General features: G+C 36.6%; 1 protein-coding gene across 3 annotated transcripts in view; it reads right to left on the bottom strand.

The window, feature by feature from the left end:
* Nucleotides 1-18,470, bottom strand: part of ANKRD28 (ankyrin repeat domain 28) — a 124,856-nt gene that overhangs the window by 30,437 nt on the left and 75,949 nt on the right. For all 3 annotated transcript variants that reach the window (XM_075745880.1, XM_075745881.1, XM_010309689.2), the window contains 5 exons: nt 16,031-16,101; nt 12,906-13,106; nt 12,031-12,118; nt 7,061-7,203; nt 5,444-5,656 (listed from right to left, as the gene is read on the bottom strand). In XM_075745880.1, coding sequence (XP_075601995.1) covers nt 5,444-5,656; nt 7,061-7,203; nt 12,031-12,118; nt 12,906-13,106; nt 16,031-16,101 — 716 coding nt within the window. The remainder of the gene's footprint in view (nt 1-5,443; nt 5,657-7,060; nt 7,204-12,030; nt 12,119-12,905; nt 13,107-16,030; nt 16,102-18,470) is intronic.

Here is an 18,470-nt window from a genome sequence, read left to right as displayed (position 1 = left end):
CGTAATACATACTATGCATTTGACATACATATCAAATGCGCACTTAGTCATTCACCCAATAAAGATGTCCTTCAAGTAGGCCAACAGTAATGCATAAGGAAGTTTCAATTTTTAACAGCACAATCTCAAGGCACTTACAAAACCAGTTTTTTCTGTTATTGTTGGTTTAGGATGATTTCCCCCCCCCCTGCACTTTATCATAGGTAATGGGAAAGCTTTACTGCAGAAAAAGTTCCTACAAATGCACACAAAGAATTGCAAACATGACACTCACAGAAAATAAAAGATGCACACGCATGCCACATCTTTAAATTTTAAACATTGCCTTTGAAGAGCACGAAATGTTCACAAAAAACAAAGTTAAAGACAAAGACGATAGGAGGAACATACGATATGAACCTATGTATTGAAATATCATGAACTGCTGTCATATGCAGAAGTATCTTCCCATCTTTACTCTTACTTTGGAACCAAATGGCAAAGCTTCTATGGATGTGTTACTGAAAGTCTGCTGGAGACCCTTTTAGACAGAGTTGGATGTAGAATTTTTAGTTGTGTCACTGCACAGAGCAGCAAACACCACCTAGAACAATACAATTACAGGTAACATTGTCTTCTCAGACCTAGATTGAAAGAAATAAAACACTTGATAGTGACAGCCAAGCTACACCCAGATGTTTCATCTAGCAGATTTCTTTGACTGTAAATAATCCAAAAAGACACATCCACATATCCATAGCAGACACAAAGAAACACAGAAAATGGGGTTGACATCCACTTGAGGAATCGGACAATCGATTTTAGTTCTGTCATTGGAGGCTTTAAGAAAAGGTCAAATAAACACATCATAAGTGCCATCTTCCCCAAGCAAACTCTATGCTCTGATTTTCTTACAAAGAGAATTTTCTTCTGAGGTCTACATTTCATCTTTCTCCTCATGATGTAGTTCTAATTTCTTTATCCAACCATTAATTTTCTCTGTGTTCAATTAGTTTCCTCCTTTAAAACAACTGTTACACATCTAGTGTCTATTTCCCTCACTCTTCTCCTTCTTTAAGCTAACGAATCGATTAATTTGAAGAAAAATGATCACATAAAATAAGCTTAGTTGGAGTGAGTGACCAAAAGCTGCTTTGGTAACTAACATCCTAAACTTTAAAAGGGGAAACTGAGAAAGTAAGGAAATTAATTTAAGGGCTCATGGATAAAGAAGGCTGCCATCTCACTGGCTCAGATATGCTACTATCTCAAAGGAAGACTAATGAAGAGTAAGAAGATGAAGCAGAAAAAAGTAGATCCAAGTCTCACTGAGCACATTAATAAAATACCTTATAAGGCCATAAGCATAACCTAAGGTGACAGTATTAGAAACTAAGGAGCACAGTGGTCAAGTGAGAACCCTCAGAAGACAACTTGACTAAGATCTTGGAAATGACAGCAAAATAAGCTACAAGTTGTAAATGACAACCCACAGTACAATCAATAATGGATATTTAGATTTACTCTGCTCAAATTTACTTAAAAAATGCATGTAATATGCACCCCTAAGACAATGGATTTGATTATGCACAGTGCCTCTTCTCCAGTCTAACAGTCTTAGGTTCCTTTGCAACCCAGGAATAACACAACTGTCAACATGCAAACATAGAACAGGTATAAAATTAAATGAAGGTGATAATTTCCACGTTGAAGCTGAACTCCTAAGTATAGGACTGCATTCAGAATTCCCTTCTTAGACATTGCCACTAGGGAAGCATATACAGAATCAGAACCAGTAGACAAAGAGTTCCTTAACTGATGAAAGAGCAAGGCTCTATTTATTGAGGAAAGTATTTGTAACACTGTTTCCTGAGCTGCCAGGAGGGTGGACTGCATAAACAAGGAGGTATCTTCAAAACTTTTGCTTCTATTGCCTTTTTTTTTATACCTTTGAGGTCTTCTATCCAAATATTAACTACAGCTGTCAGATTTTATGAGATCAGATAGGATCAGAGCACATGATAGAATAGCTATGGGCTAATCATGACTTTTGTCTTTACTGAAACTCAATTAAGTGTGGTAATAGGAAAGAAATCACCCAAATCTCCTCTATCACTAGAGAAAACATATCCACAAAATACTTAAGATCATAGGAAATTTGCTAAAAGCAGTAATTGCTATTAGACAGAAATAATTAACACGCAGCACAAGGTGTTTTATCAAGTGATTACTCAGATATTAACTGTACTCAGATTACTGAGCTTTACTGAGGGTCAGGGGAAATGCGGGTCTATCATGCCACAGCATTCCTCCAAGCTAAATCTCCCCTTAGCAACAATTCTTACATTTTAGTATCACCAATAGAAGTAAAATATTTTTTCTATTTAGGCCATTGAATTTTCCAGTAGTAAGGGGGCCTATAAAACAGTTAATACTGTCCTATTACGTACTCATTTCAATGTGTTCTTCCACGCATGGAAATCCTGAATAGTGATGAGAGAGTGCTGTAATAATGAGCAATACTTAACAGGATTCACTGTTCTACAGTACTATATGGACACTAACAAGGCTACAAAAACAAGTATGAAATTATGTCCTCTACCTACAGAGGTGATAAAAAGTGTATTTATTAGGGTTTTAAAGTTTCTGCAGTTCCATTATCTTCTGCTACATATTCCCTTCCTGAGATGAGGCCAACATCCACAGATACGCACAAGCACTTACCCTCCATCTGCCATCAAGAAAAGAGGGTTTCCTTTTTGCTTTCCCCACTAGGTCATCCACAGCAGAAAGTGCTCTAATAGTACTGTCTACTTGCCCCTAGATTACCATCCATACCTAATCCGTTACCTCTAAAAACACAGAAACGGTTGCACATGGGAGCGATCTACTGAATCAGATTACAGAAGCAATAAAATTACAATGAAAAATAAGTCTTAGGACAATTCTAAGAACTACTTTGAACTTCAGACTCAGTATCTGGAAACTGAACAGGCTTGGTTTCAATAAATACTTAGGAAGAATGCTCTAAAAGCATCCCATTTTAACTCTACAAATTATTCTTAACTACACAACATAATCTAATTCAATTTCCCTTTGCTATTTTTTCGAGATTGTTATTCTGATTAAATCCAAGATTTATCTTTATAGGCCTTTCCAGGGAAGCAGAAGTTAACTTGGAAATCATTTTCTTTTGCCTCAGTTCTTGCACTTTTCAGCAGTGCAAGTGGAAACCTTTCATATAAAAGTAAGGCTGTTCACACCTTCAGGTGCAAATTCACAGGCCAAATTCAGTCACACTGGTATAAATCCACAAAAATGCTATTAACGGAATTACAATAGAGACACATGTTGGTGTGGAAACAGGGGATAAATTCTGTTTTCAAGCCATAATTGCTTAAAATCCCTACATGACCCTACTTGCTTCGTTCTGCACTTAACAGTTTTGATACGTATTAAATCAACACATTTTAATTACAGCCAACCTATAGCTAAAGCTACTAACCCTTTCCACTGTAAAGACATTTTCTTCAGTAACCAAATCTTTATTAAGCTCTTAGGCTTCAGCTAAAATTCTCAGCTCTCTGACATGCTTCAGGCTGCATTTCCCAGCCCCATCACTATCTCATGTTTCAGAAAAAATTATTCTGTCACCTCAGAGTAAGCTCAAGAAAAAAACCTGGGGTTACCCAGAAAATCTTCTAAGGATTTTTTTTTTTAAATTACAGAAACCATAAAATCTATACTTTGGATTCCATAACTTAAAATTGAATGGGCAGGCAGGCAAAAATACCCCTCTCCGATACTCATGCAGCTTTTGTCACCTCCAAACAAAAGTTCACCCACATTATAAACTTCAAAGAATTCAGGAACTTTGCCAGCCAGTTTGAAGATATTAGCCATTCTTTGCACAATTTCTGAAGTTACTTAGTATCATAACTGACTAAATATAGTCAGTATCTACAGTGATAATACATAAAACAAAGACTTGTATCTTAAGCTCAAACATAAAGATTCTAGTAATCTTTAAAAGTGTTTAATTATCCTAAGAAAATGTTGGAAGCTTTTAATTTTTATTCCTAACCTACAATTAAGGTGTATTTGAAAACAAATAGCGAAAAATAAAACCCCAATGCTTGCTGCACATCTTTCCAATTGAACCTCCCCCACACTTCTTTCTTCTACATTAGAAATCTGCACAAAGTCATGAACCCTGGCAACCCAGCACATAAGGAAACAGTAATTCTTTGCTTGGTAATACTTATCTTTCTCTTTTGTGCTTATTTGTGTAAGGAACATATGTACATAATCATTATTATATTTAACATTGTGGGATTATTTTCATGACAGAATACACATTATTAAGAAATGCTGTTTCCAGAATGTAGGACAGAACTCAGGCCTGTAAGGCTAAACCCTCAGCCTTAAAAGGAAGCAGAGGGGAGACCTTATCACTCTCTACAACTACCTGAAAGGAGGTTGTAGCCAGGTGGGTGTTGGTCTCTTCTCCCAAGTAACAAGTAATAAGGACAAGAGGAAATGGCCTCAAGTTGTGCCACGGGAGGTTTAAATTGGACATTAGGAAAAAAATTTTCACCAAAAGGGTTGTCAAGCACTGGAACAGGCTGCCCGGGGAAGTCGTTGAGTCACCATCCCTGGAGGTATTTAATACACATGGAGACGTGGGGCTTAGACGTGGTTTAGTGGTGGACTTGGCAGTGCTAGGTTAATGGTTGAACTTGATGATCTTAAAGGTCTTTTCCAACCTAAAGGATTCTATGATTCTATATCCAGTATGGAATATTATGCAGAGCAGAAAGCTGGCAATGAAAATAAATGGACTGTGACCTGTGTATTTTAGGACAAGCTGGCTTATTCCCTAAGGAATATTCTGCAGCCAAAGACTTGTGACCAAGTAGAGATGTAAAAAACATGCAGACTCTGCTCACAAAGTTTTCATGGAGTAATTAAAACCCTAGCTGTTTAAGACTTTCCAATGGCCTAATCTGCTTACCTTTGTATTTTTAATACACCCTTCACAACTCTCCCCTGTTCATTAGATTTTAGGATCTTTCATTACCAGCTCTTCAGCTGCTCCAGCCTGTTCATACACATTTATCTAAAATATCTTTGACTTCTTTCATGCTGCTTGCTTGTAAGAAAAACACGTTCTTTTACATTTTTCCCTATGATTTGCGCTTACTTATATGGATAGACTAGGGAAGACAAATTATATGGACTTCTGATGTGTAAACATAATCAAGACTGACCAGGCAGTACTGTCATCAAATCAAGTTCCTTGAAGCAACATACTGTCTCATTTTTTCTATGGTACTTTTCACAGAAGTACTCCATCGATTAGTGGAAACTTTAAACACTACCATAACAAAGATTTTGAAAAATTACCTGTGATAAAGATGTACTGCATCTTTAAGAGTGAATAGATGGCTTTGAATTCACCTACCTTCATATTTACATCTGCTCCGTTACAGACCAAAAGCTCTAAACACAACGCTCCATGTGTTGATGCAGCAGCAAAGTGCAAAGGTGTAAACCCCTTCTCATTCATTTGATTTACATTAGCACCGCAATCTATGAGTTCATTCACTACAACATCTTGCCCGTTGTAGCAAGCTACATGGAGAGGAGTATTTCCATAAGCATTTGGTTCGTTCATCTATCAGAGAAAAAAACCCCAAGATTAGTTAGGAGGCAAAACCCTGTATTACTGTAATTATCACAAAAAAATATTTCATGTCATGAGACAACTTCTTCATTACATTTTGGAACTCTACAAAACCAGAAATTAAAAGCAAGTTCTGGAGGTAGTACTTTGATCGAAAACTGTGTACTGGGGCACAGTACTATTGCTTTACAAGTGAGCCAACCTCCTCCAATTGTCTCCACACCAGTTTCCTGTATGCAGTACACATCTCGACAGAACACACATATGGAAAAAATATCAACAGTGGCAATTTGCACTGACACAACAGACTAAGCACAGCACGGATCTCTATCATTGCTCAGCAGCATTTGTGGGTTTCCGTTAAAAACGGAGGTCAAAGGGACTGAGCCTCCCCAGAATAAGTTTTAGGCATTTAAATTTGTAACTCCTAGATGCAGCATGTGTATATTCATGCAGACAGATTTTTCAATTATATTGAGGACCTGCAGGTTCTGAGTATAACAGGAATTTAGTTATGAACTACTTCTAAAATGCAATCGCATACACTTCTGCTAATGAATTATAAGAGGTGCCACTGTTCAGGTATCCAAGCTAGAAAACATCAAACGATCTCTAAATCAAACAAGACTCTGAAGTATGCTGTTGTTCCCTGCCCGCCCCCCCCTTCTTCAGGGGTGGGGTGGATGGGGCATGGTGGGGGGTGTTGATGGGTGAGGGGTATAGAAGTAGAATTTGTTGTTGTGCACAAGTCAATACTGAATTCTGATCTACTTCTCCAGATAGAACTCTGGCAGCATTCCCCAGCCTTGCAAGACTAAAATATGATGCACACTGTAGATTTCTTACACAGTTTCACAGTTATTAAGACACTTTCTACATGCAGGTATCGTACAGCCTTTTAATTTATTTTGCATTTCAATATTAATAAAGTCTTCCTTCTGTAGTATTGAAGCTTCTCTCAATTTTTAATAATTCCCAAAACTCATGTGGTGCAAGAAAGTCAGTAACATCTATATTTTACAAAGTAATGAAGCAAGAGAGTTTGACTTCCTGCAGCTCAAAAAGGATGTGTGTGGCAAAGCTAGGAAATGGAATTCCTATTTCCTGAGTTCCAGTCCAATGAATTAAGAGTAAGAAATACCAAATGAACAAAAAAACCTACTAAATACAAATTTATTTCCAAATAATTCTAAAAAATCTGCAAGGCTCTTAAGTTACCTGGGGGAATAAGGTTTTATAACCAAAAAAAAAAAAAAAGTATGTGAATTACAGTCTTTGGAAATACTATTTTCACTATATCATAACCCGTCCCTAAATAAACAGTGGGCTACAATACTAACAAGAGCATTCCAAACAACAAAACCATACGTTTAACTTTGTTTTATTCTTCCTTACATCAACTCCAAGGTCTAGAAGATATTTGACTACACTGATCATCCCACTAGATGCTGCAGCATGTAAGGGTGTATACGATTTCTTGTCTTTGCATGTCACTTCAGCTCCATGGGCCACAAGTAATTTCACAACTTCAATATGACCTAAACGAATAAAGACAAAAAGAATGGAGCTGCATTTTATATTAACCAACACAAGTTTACAAACTTAATAACTGTACAATTGTTGTAACATGAACAAGGCATTATTCATTTGGACCTAATCTGGAAAATAAAGAATTGTTCTTGTATTCTAATTGTATCATGAACTATTAAAAAAAAAAAATTAATCTCCAGCAAGCAGTAGTCCACATCATACCCCCTCCAATATTCATAGTACTTTAGTGCAAAAATAATCTTGTATACTACAAAAAATCTTGTCTTCTGCTTACACAGAAGGCTTTTTTTGATAAGATTTGAGACTTAGAGGTGACATAACTTTGTAATTATTAAACACTGCAAGTTTCTGTTCACGACTTGAGAGAGAATGTTACTGTCAGTCTTTCACCTTCACCTAAACTGCAAACATGCCTGTTAAGATTTCTAAGGCCTTCAGCACAAACTTCGAAAAAATTACACAAACATGAAAAGAAAAAAATATTCTATTTTTAAATAAAAATATATCCCCCCCAAATCCAACTTCTTTTACTTGCAAAGCCTTTAAAATGTTGACCCAAATCATACAGGATTTAGGAAAGCTCTATTTTCAAAACTGACTCACGCCTTTGGGGAACCATAGCCTGTTGAAAGCATTAACTATTCCCCGGGTAGAGAGTAAGAGTTGATCAGGGTGGTGGGGAAGGGATGACCTGTGGGACGTTCCAGGTATGAAGGCAGAGAAGGGGAGGGAGGTCGGAGAGCCCACCCCGCGGTAGCGGGCAGTGGCTCTCACCGCCATGCCAGCTTTGTGGCTGGGCCAGGGGCCCCAACACCGCACCGGTGCCGCAAAGGGCAATCCAGCTTCCCCCTGTGGTGTGCCTGCACGCTCCCCCACTTGCTGGCACGCAGTTCTGACACTGCACGCTAAAAGAAAAGCTACGAAAATGAGGTAACCAAAAAATCTGTCATTCTTGCTCAGTTGTTAATTTAACTGCCAAACAAGTCAATCGCTGAAAACATACGGATAATCACGACAAAGTCTGCAGAATAAAGGAGCCCACTTCAGATAAATAAACGAAGAAAAATTTAGTACTTTACCGTTTGTACAGACAGATGTGGGATTCTTTATTTCACCTTTCAAGTGACACTCTTACCTTAGTTAAAAAAGCAGTGGGGGGCACACTGAATACTTATGCTTAGCCAGTCGGACACGTAAGTAAGAGTATAAAATCCAGCCTTCAGTTTAACTGCTTCACAAAAAACGGTCTTTGCTTTTTCAATGACTAAGAGAATGTGCAAAAGTTTGAATAGGAAGCGTCTACCCAAAGGAATACAGCCAAAGCTGTTTCGATAAACATTCAGTCACCACGATACGTATTTTATGCTGCATGCCCAAGAACATACAAAAGGACCCTTCACCTAGCTATACCGATCAGAAACAAGAGTTGAGCAGTGCAATGTGAAGTGCTGCTATATTTCACTTCTCAATTACTTCAGTATTGCAGGAAAGAAGAGAAACAGAAATGTAAATATTATACTCATCTTCTGACCCAAATATAATGGGGATAAGAATGAATACAAGCCCTACATGATAGACAGAAGCACAGACGATATTGAGAGCAATGAAAGGATGGGAGACACTGAACAGTGGCAGAAAAGCTTTAAAGAGAAGGAAAAAACAAAGCAAAACAAAAAATCCCTGACCTGCACTTGAAAACACAAGCAGCAATTGCAATCAGTGGAAGACGCTCAAACAGAAGAGAAAGGCACCTGAAGTGGGAAGCGCTGAGGAGACATCCTGATACACTAATGAGGGCGACGCTAACGTGCAGGAATGAAAGTCCATTTTAGTCGCAGCGTTGCAGCTGGACAGCAATGGAGCCGGGTGGAAAGCAGGAAGGAAGGGAAACAATGGATATAACCCTAGGAAGTTATTTATAGTATTGTGATGAAAAGCTTACCCTTTTTTTTTTTATTATTATTCTACGGTCAGTTTTATATGGTGGAAAAGCTTTAAGGCCTTCTTCAAACAATGGGAGCAGTGTAAAATGGCTCTAAATTGCAAGAGAGCATGTCACAGGGGTTTTTTTTTCCTTGTTTGAAGTATTTGAAAAGGTTTTTTTCTACTCTACTGTGTGTAAGGCTATTTAGGATAATTGACATCTGATAAATTACATTTTTCCCACCTAGACTCCCTTCACTAAGAGAGTTTCCTGTTAATAGCCTAACAAATAGCGCTCACTAAAGCTGGAATAAATGTAGCTTAACTGAAAAACAAAAGACTTGTTTTTTTTTTTCCATCTGGGTAAGCGCAAGCCAGAAAACATGTCTGTCCTCTCTCTCACTGATGCTTGTCAGATCTCTGCCACCTCGTGCACAAGTTTCATTCAAGAAAATTTTGCAAATAATCACCTTGAGTAAGGTGGTTGGACAGCCTGTCTCAGAAAATGTTTTGCATACGTAAGTAGATTGCAAAATAGTAATAAACGTTACTGAAAAGAACATTGGCTCGGTAATGAAGACTGTTCTTCCCAATGTCTCAGTTTAAGTGCTATCAGTAGTGCAGTATCACAAAGTTTCAAACTGTAAGTTAGAGCATTAGTGCTGTGACTATCACAATTTAATGGTATATTCAAGTTTCTTCTTCTGAAGACAGCCCAACAGGGTCCTGTTCTTTTTAGCATTTCATATAAATTGCACAGCCTTATTTTACGTTGCTATCAAGTTATTTCAGACCTGTACTGCCAGGGAAATAAGACCAATGTGAAATTGGTCTGAAACAGAGTTCTGCAAAGAAAATAGTTAATTCTGCTTTTGTGCAAATCCAGGACTTGTGAGAAGATCACTTCTGGAACCGCTGAGCTCTTACAAACAAGCCCAATTTTGTAAATGTGTGTTTTTGCATTTGTAAAGACCAGAGTTCTCAGTCCTTGGACCAAAACACATTTCATACAATGAACAACTCATTATCTACCCCCAAACCTCAAGGTATGTTTTTGGTGACCACATTTAAATAGGTACTGCATGGCATTCTACTGCTCTTTTGTTTTGTTGGAAATTGTATTTCCACTATTAAGTTACTGCTTCCATTTGCTCTTTCATGGCAAGACTGGGAAAGAGTGCTTGGATAAATGCAACTCGTCCAAAGCAGTTATGTAAGATACTCAATGCCACTACTTTTTGAATCACAGATGAGAAATGTGTTTAATTAGCAACCTTAAGTCTGGTTTTAAGAACCACCCCCTCACGCATAGACATTGCAAAGCATTATGCCTATTTATAAGTAATTGTCTAATTTATAATAATGAACATTAATACTAACTGCATATTGAGGGGCATTTTGACTAAGATGAGACCTCCAAGGCGGAGTTACCCTGGACTTGAGATGTCAACGTAATGAGTCCATGTCATTTCCTAGTTTATGTGTGTTTCTTTTTTAGTTTGATGTCAGAAACAGTAAAATTAGGTTTTTTACTCAGGGAAGGGGCAATATAGAAATTGCTCTCCTTAAACATTAACTTAATTTTTTGTCAAAAACACAAGGCACTCCTCTATAGATGGCAGTTCAAGGTTTCACTGAGATAGTCTTTCCAAGAGGTATTTCTCTCTTGTAACTTGAACAAAATTGTTCACATCTTCAGATCACCTCGGAAAAAAAGCTGCTGTAAAGAATAGGATCATGCTCTTTTCCTGACTGTTCTGCTTAAGTTTCATAGATGGTATCTTAGGCATACAGGTATGTATTTTCTTAAGAGAACTTAACATCAAAACATAACTGGAACAACAAATCACATATATAATCTGGTCATAGTTCCCTATTTCATTTTCAAAGGAATTCCCAGGCATGCAGGTTCATACAATGCTGATACTACTGCTTTTATTCTTCTCCCTTGGCCGGATAAAATTATGAAGCAATAAGCTAAAATACTGAATGACTATCAAGACCATGGAATCATCTCAACTGGCTTCTTCCTGAAATTAATCCTGAAACTTACTTGTTCACTGCTCACAATACAACACATATTGCACATGTTCAAGGGCAGTTTTAAGGCATTTTCGGGAAGTTAAGGAAGCGGTTACGCTTTCTGGCTCCTGAACAGGTACAATCAGCAGTTGCATGTGAATTACTTAAAGTGATCAGCCAGAACTAAGAAGTCTTTGTCAGTATCAGCTCAGAACTCTTAATCTGCATTTTCTATGATTCACCTTCCAATGGTTTATATTGCTCATATTTTAAATGAAGCTCAAGATGCAAAGCTCTACTATTTATTATAGCTATGCTGAAGAAAACAATTCCTATCACTTAATAAAATGGAAGTCTGATAAATGGTAACGAAGTACATTACTCTGACAGTATTGCCACCGCACTGATCAATACCATGGGAACAATAATAATGCACTCCTGCAATAAGAACGACAAGACAGGAATTTGGAATTTTAGAGATGAAATATTTTTCTTTTAAAATACAATCCCCAAGGTTGGTGTAACCATCCTCTGTTTCAGATGCCCCTTGTATTAAATGCTTACTTTCTATTTAGCATTACTTCAAAAGTTTTCACCTGTGATTAGAATCCTGCTCAAAGTTCCTTCATTTTAAAGAACTAAATTACTTGCCTTCCTTTTCTTTTTCCAACAAATTGATTTTTTCACCACAAAAACACCTTTACAAGGTGATATGAAGTACACTATTGATGGTTTTCTGGGAGACACAGAGATAACCTCAATGCCTATCATGTAAGTATTTTTCCTAGAAGCATATAAAACCCACTAAACATATGGTGATTTTTTTTTTTTTACCACCACAACAGTAATTGACTGAAATATGTACATACCCATATATGCTGCCCAATGTATAGCTCGTCTGTCTTTCTTGTCAAATGCGTTAATATTGGCCCCTCTAGACAACAGTAAGCTGACCATCTGGGATAAACAGAAAGAAAAGAAATCCTCTATTCATAATGGAAAACTCCATTAGACAAAAATCATAAGAGAATCATAAGAGAAATCCTAAGCTTAGACAAAATCATAAGAGAAAACAAAAATATATGCATTCCCAAAGGATTTAAATGTATTGTTTTTTGAATATTCCATAAGCCTGAAAGATTTAGCTGTCCCCCTGAAGTGACTGTAAGGAACACAAAACTCGATGTCAACAAAAACATTTCCAAGTTAAATATGGGAAACCTGTGGAATCTTTGAAATCTTTGGGCTAGTACTAAGGGATTCACTAAAGGTAATTGCTAAAAGCAAGCCTATTGACAATTTGTCCCTAATTACCTATACACAATTACAATGGGAATTTCTCAGTGGTTATTTTTCAGGGTTTGAAAACTAGCGAGTTAGAGCTTATTACAAGTATTTCCTCCACATTTCAGTGAGTGAACATATGGAATGTATTCTATCTCTTGAACAGAAAAATTTATTCTTTTTTTCTATTTCAAATTTAACTGGAGCTAAACTAGGAATAGATAACTGCAGTCTTAAGGTGAACACTGTAATAACCTTCCAACTAAATGATGCAACATGTATTTTTCACAACCATTCCATACACAAATGCACACAAAAGAAAAATTCAAGTACAAAATAAGGGTTGGGTTTTTCAAGGGGATGGGGAAAACATGATTTTTAACTGAGAAACTAAGTGTTAGAAATGTGTTGGACAGAACAATGAATGGGAAACAAGCTAAGAAAAATAACTAACTCGTACCTCAACATGTCCACTGAAGGCTGCATGATGCAATGCAGTTCTACCTGCTCGATCAGACACATTTACATTGCTTAGAAGAGGCACCAAAGCTTCAGCACATTTCACAGCTTTATTTGCAGCTGCGATATGTAGGGGCGTCTGCCAGTTTTTATCACGAGCATTGACATCTGCTGAATGCTTTAACAACACCTGAACAGCATCCTGAAAGCATTTACAAAAAAACACAAGCCACTTAGTAAAGATTTGAAATGCCAGCTTTAAATCCAAGGACAGTATAATGGAATAGAACTATTTGCAATTTGTTATTTTGTAAACATCATCTTATGCTTTGGGATTTGTACTTTATCATAAATCCAGATTTGGGGATGTTCTCAAGAACACGAGCAATATACTCCCTATAGGATTCAACTGAATCAACCACTTTCCAGGTTTTTTATCCAGCTCCTTAAACCAGCTGGCAAATTGTTTTGTCACCACAACTAACTTCCAAAGCTCAATAAACCTCCTTCTGATTTCTTCCATTGCTAAGGATTAGTGAGGTTCTCTGAACTTATAATGCATTTTAATCAATTTGTCAGGCAAAATTTTTGAATTGTCAAAGTCTAGAAATGGCAAAGAGAAGAAGAGTTTATTAAATGTACATTTAGAGAACCACATAAAACAGAACATGGTCATAAAAAGTTTCAACATATACTGTTGCAAAATTCTTGAAAACCATTTCAAAATGTTGCACTGAATTCCATCTCACAAAAAAGGTTATTCATTTCCTTTTGTTAAATATACAAGCTGTGAAAATTTGACAAATAAGACTGTAACTCTTACAGCAAGATAAACAAATCCCATTAAAATATGCACACAATTGGAATGCATTAAAAAAAATCTGTTGGCGATATCCACAGGACAATGAATGCTGCATTTTATATCAACTCCGTGACCTTCCCACAATTCACTAAGTGCTTTCAGTGACTTCCAACTCACACAAATAAATGGTTGACACTTTGAACTGAAAACATGTTATCACGAGTAGTTACTGGAAATTTCGAATTACACTGTGGTACAATGGCTAGGTATTATTCTCAGCTACGAGCAGAATGCTAAGTAACATTTGATTCTATTTATTACAATAAATTATATTTAAAATGTTCAAATTTCTTGTACTGTCAATAAAAAAGAAAACAAGAACATAAAATTGAAAATATTGCATCACAGACTTATAATTTAAATGAGAAATGGAATAGCTCTTCTATTCTCTAAGAAACTGAAGAAGATTTAGTACTTTAAAAATCTAATCAATATTTTAAACTTTTGTCTTTTTTGAACCAAATATGAAAAAAAAACATAATCAGAAAAAGGAATTTTTAGAACAGCTATTACTGTTTTTGTAGAAGGAAGCACCATAGTACTAGTATAAAAATAGTGTATCTTACATTCTTCTGTGCGAATGCATTAATGAATTTCAAGAATTAATGAATCTACTTAGGGTTTTTTTGGTTTATGGTTTTGGGGTTTTTTTTTGGTTTGTTTTTTTTTTTTTCAAAGTACACGAGGCATACAAATATAAAGGCCTGGAGTGTGACCGTCTTGACATGAAGTTGCTTGAACTTGCGCACTTGACAGCTAAATCCATAATTCCAGCTATTTTGCATGTTTCAATGTCCTTGTTAAACTGTAGCTGCCCTTGCTTCAAGAGACAGTCTAGATGTTTAACTGAAATCATTATCAAGAGTTTTTTCATTACAGCTTTTTTCATCTAATGCCCATAACCCATGTATGTCCATCAGCTGGAAATCAGTGCCTACACGTATCAACCACATATGTGGGCTCCTCTGACTTACTGTGTTTAAAAATGGAGAATTCTGACAAGCACCTTTTGGGTAAATAGTCTGACTGGTTTACATCTCATTTGCCTTTGGTTAGCATTTTGTTTAAAATATTCCACATCTAAAAAAATATGACCATGGTTGCATTTCTTGAAGTTATCATTTAGGTCCACTTGCACCTCTCTCTGCAAGTGTTACTGATGTAAGGAGCTTTTATTGTCCCTCAGCTCTGAAGAATGTAGCATTTGGTGCTTCGGTCAGCTCCCAAAGGAGCAGCCTAAAAATACCTCAAGAAGAACTAATAGGATTTGGGAATAAGGCGTCCTCGGAGATTCATTTTCAAAACTGTTTTGAATAACACAATCTCCACATAACTTTAGCTATTAATGCTAGTGACAAAATATTGCAATTTATCCAGGGAATTCAAACGCAAAAACTGTAACAAGGCTTGTTTAGATAGTTCGTGGATCAAATACTTGAAGTTCAATGCTTGCCAAAACCAAAACACTCAATTCCATCTTCTCAAACAAAAATTTACACAGAATCTTTAAGACAGCCTTTATTTTTTGAGACTTACTGAAATGAGCATTGATTTGACTCAGGATCTCAAAGGAGATAGTTTTGCATAAACTCTTCCACATAACAAGCTCAGCATTTCTCTGTTTGCTTTGATCTTCTACAGGCATTTAAAATTTTTATTAGGACATCAACAATAGAGGAACAATAACAAATTTACATTACTATAATCTCACAACTGTGTAACTGGTAGACTTCAAAAAGTTTCTACATATTTAATTTATAACTTTTAAAGTGATTTTCAATACTAACATTACTCATTAATCATTTTCTTGAAAAAAGATGTTTGCAGGCATTATATAACCATTTATTTCTTCAGTTTGAACAAACATGTAAAAAAAAAAAAAAAGAAGAAATAGAAAGATTATGCTGTAAAAACTGTACTAAATCTTAGTTCATCTCTACTTCCCTCATGCTAAACCATTCTGTTTACCTTAAGAGAAATAAACTGGACTTAAGAACACTGCGTGCAGAATCGTCTGCTAGGGAAATGGCAGAGAGCAAAGCTGAGAACTGGAAGTTTATAGTTTCCCCCCTTCCTACTCAGGCATGTGACACAGATACATACATATATACACACCCTCAACAGGTTAAACAAACTGTTGCAAAAATGTTCTGCAATTCCAAATGTTTGGAGTAGTTTCATTTCATAAAAACCAAACAAAAGAACAGAAGGTAATTTGAGATGTCTTATTTTAACACAAATCAGTAAAAAAAAAAAAAGCATACCTCACTACAAGATGCCACAGCTCTGTGTAAAGGAGTTAACCATTTGCTGTCTTTGGCATTAACTCTAGCTCCTGTAACAAAAAAAAAAAAACCAACAATAACAGAAGTTTATAATATATTTACAGCAAAACTTAAATATTTTCAAGTACAGAGATAGAACTATTGGAAGGTACTTATTCCAGGCTCATTAAATACAGCATGATGCCAAAAATGGAAAGGAGTCTTTTCTCCAGCTGAAGTTGACCTGAAGCCAAAGTTTTGAGGAAATTCTTTTAACACCGCACCCATGACACTCTTCCATCAAAGTGTACTCATCTTTTTACATCTACTTTGCATCCTCTATAATCTTTTGCACTTCCAAAGGCACATAAAAGACTGGGTAAGACAGACTCTTTGCCTTCATTCAGCAACAAAAATCTCATACTTTCCCACTATAGTTGGCATTCTCCATTAAAATAGAGAAAGAAGCTACATTTATACCCCATGCTTTCTTGTGGTTGGGGTGTCTGAGGTGCAGGTATACAGAATGATACTGCTGCCTCTGCTGGGAATTTGGGAATGAATCTTCTTTACTCCACCACGTCACCTAGCCTGCTTCAGTACCTCCTGGACCTCCCTTCACAAGCTAGACTGTAAGGACCACAGCTCTCTGCTTCTAAAAGCATACTCAAGAAACAGCTGTCCCTGCCCCCAAGGAAAAAAGGTCACACAAACATCTGTAAGGAGCACAAGCCTGGGTTGGGATTTTAATTTTTTTTCTTAAAAATAAAAGGAAAGAAGGATTTGGGGATTTCTTTTTTTTTTTTTTTTTTGCTGAAGGAAGCAAGCCAATTACATTCTAACTTCCAGTGAACTTCAACAAACAAGAAACCTTAATAATTAAGCTTAATCATTTAATTTCTTACTGCTATATATACACACATATAAAACCTTACAGGTTTGGGGTTTTTTTTCATTTTATACCTTGAGTGGAAATTTAGCCATCTTTATCTGAAAACTGCTGAGATTCTACAGACATGCGATAGCTTAGACGCAACGTTATGATTTTGAAAAAATAGTTTGGAAATACTGTTGGAAAGAGCAGTATATGATATCGCACAGTAACATTAATGCTACATGGTCAGAGCTTATTAACTTCCCAGGCTAAACATAATGCTATGATGTCAGAACCAACTTTAGCTTTTTTCTATGCAAAGAACAGAAAAGGATGGAAGGCCAGTAAGACACAAAATATCAAACAGGCTGCTAGTCAGCTGAGAGACAGGGTATTTTGATCCGAACCTCCCAGACCTGCACCAGCAAAGAAGATAAATTATCTCTCCCCGTTCAGCTGAACAACCTGACCAAGAAACTTAGCAGTCTGTACAAAATCGTGGTTGTATATACTAAGCAAACCAAAGATTTGAAGTCAATTCTCTCAGTTAATCAGCTTCTAGTCAACTCATCCCTTTCAGGCTTAAGAACCCAACATGGAAGCTGATGCTGGATCCAAACTCCTACTTTAACCCTAGGTCTTCCAAGCACCAGAGCCTGAGGTCTAACTGCTGGCTACAATTTTAGGGATTTCCCTCTTCAGAAGCTTTGGGTGTCATTCTATTTTCCAAGGTCACAAGTTTTTGAAAAATAACGTTGAAGAAATGGGAATGGGAAGAAAGTCCAAGTCCATTTGAAGAGAACTCCCACAATTTAACAAAAGGTTAAGAGACTTAATCCTGCCATAAATACGTGCCTTTGTCAATCATCCTAAGGACCTCGTATACTGTACCATATCATGTACCATAACTTAATGTACTGTATCGAATTCTGCACAGAACTCAAAAAAAAAAAAAAGAATGTGAGGATTCTAAAAGTCACCAGAAATGTCTTAGGATTTTTGGTAATCCTTCCCAGAAGACAATAACCTGAATGATCAGTAAGTGAGAATGTAATCAATATATTTGAAACATATCTGTAATTCTTGATTGTCTTCCAGGTTATTGTTAGCCACACCTTTTTTTTTAATAGCAGACAAGACAAAAAGAAGAGCCAAAATGGTACTCCAAGCTCCACCTGACTTTGTGTCTACAGCCAACAACCAATGATTGAAGACTTTCAAAGTCTAACTGATTTCTATTTCTAATTTTAGGATATAAATGTATTTGAAGTGTTTTAAAGGAACTAAGGCAGTTACTAGATCACTAATCATCATCCTGATTTTCCTCAGGAAAATGCATTTGCAAGTACTGTGGTCAGGTCGGATCCACCCAGGTGATGAAGCTTGAAATAGGAGAAGCACCATGCTCAGCAGAAGGGGAGCAACGCACGTTTCTACTCCAAGGAAGCAGCAGTTACCTAAGCTCTAGTGAAAACATGCTTAGAGCCTTTATGGGTTCAGTTAAGTTGTTCGCTGACATTTCTGGTACTTCAACACACAGCCTAAAAATCACATCAGAAAAGAGCA

The sequence above is a fragment of the Balearica regulorum genome, chromosome 2 (genome assembly GCF_011004875.1).
Source record: "Balearica regulorum gibbericeps isolate bBalReg1 chromosome 2, bBalReg1.pri, whole genome shotgun sequence".
Lineage (NCBI taxonomy): Eukaryota > Metazoa > Chordata > Aves > Gruiformes > Gruidae > Balearica > Balearica regulorum.
Note: the sequence above shows the minus strand (reverse complement) of the source record. Positions and strands in the feature narration are given on the sequence as shown.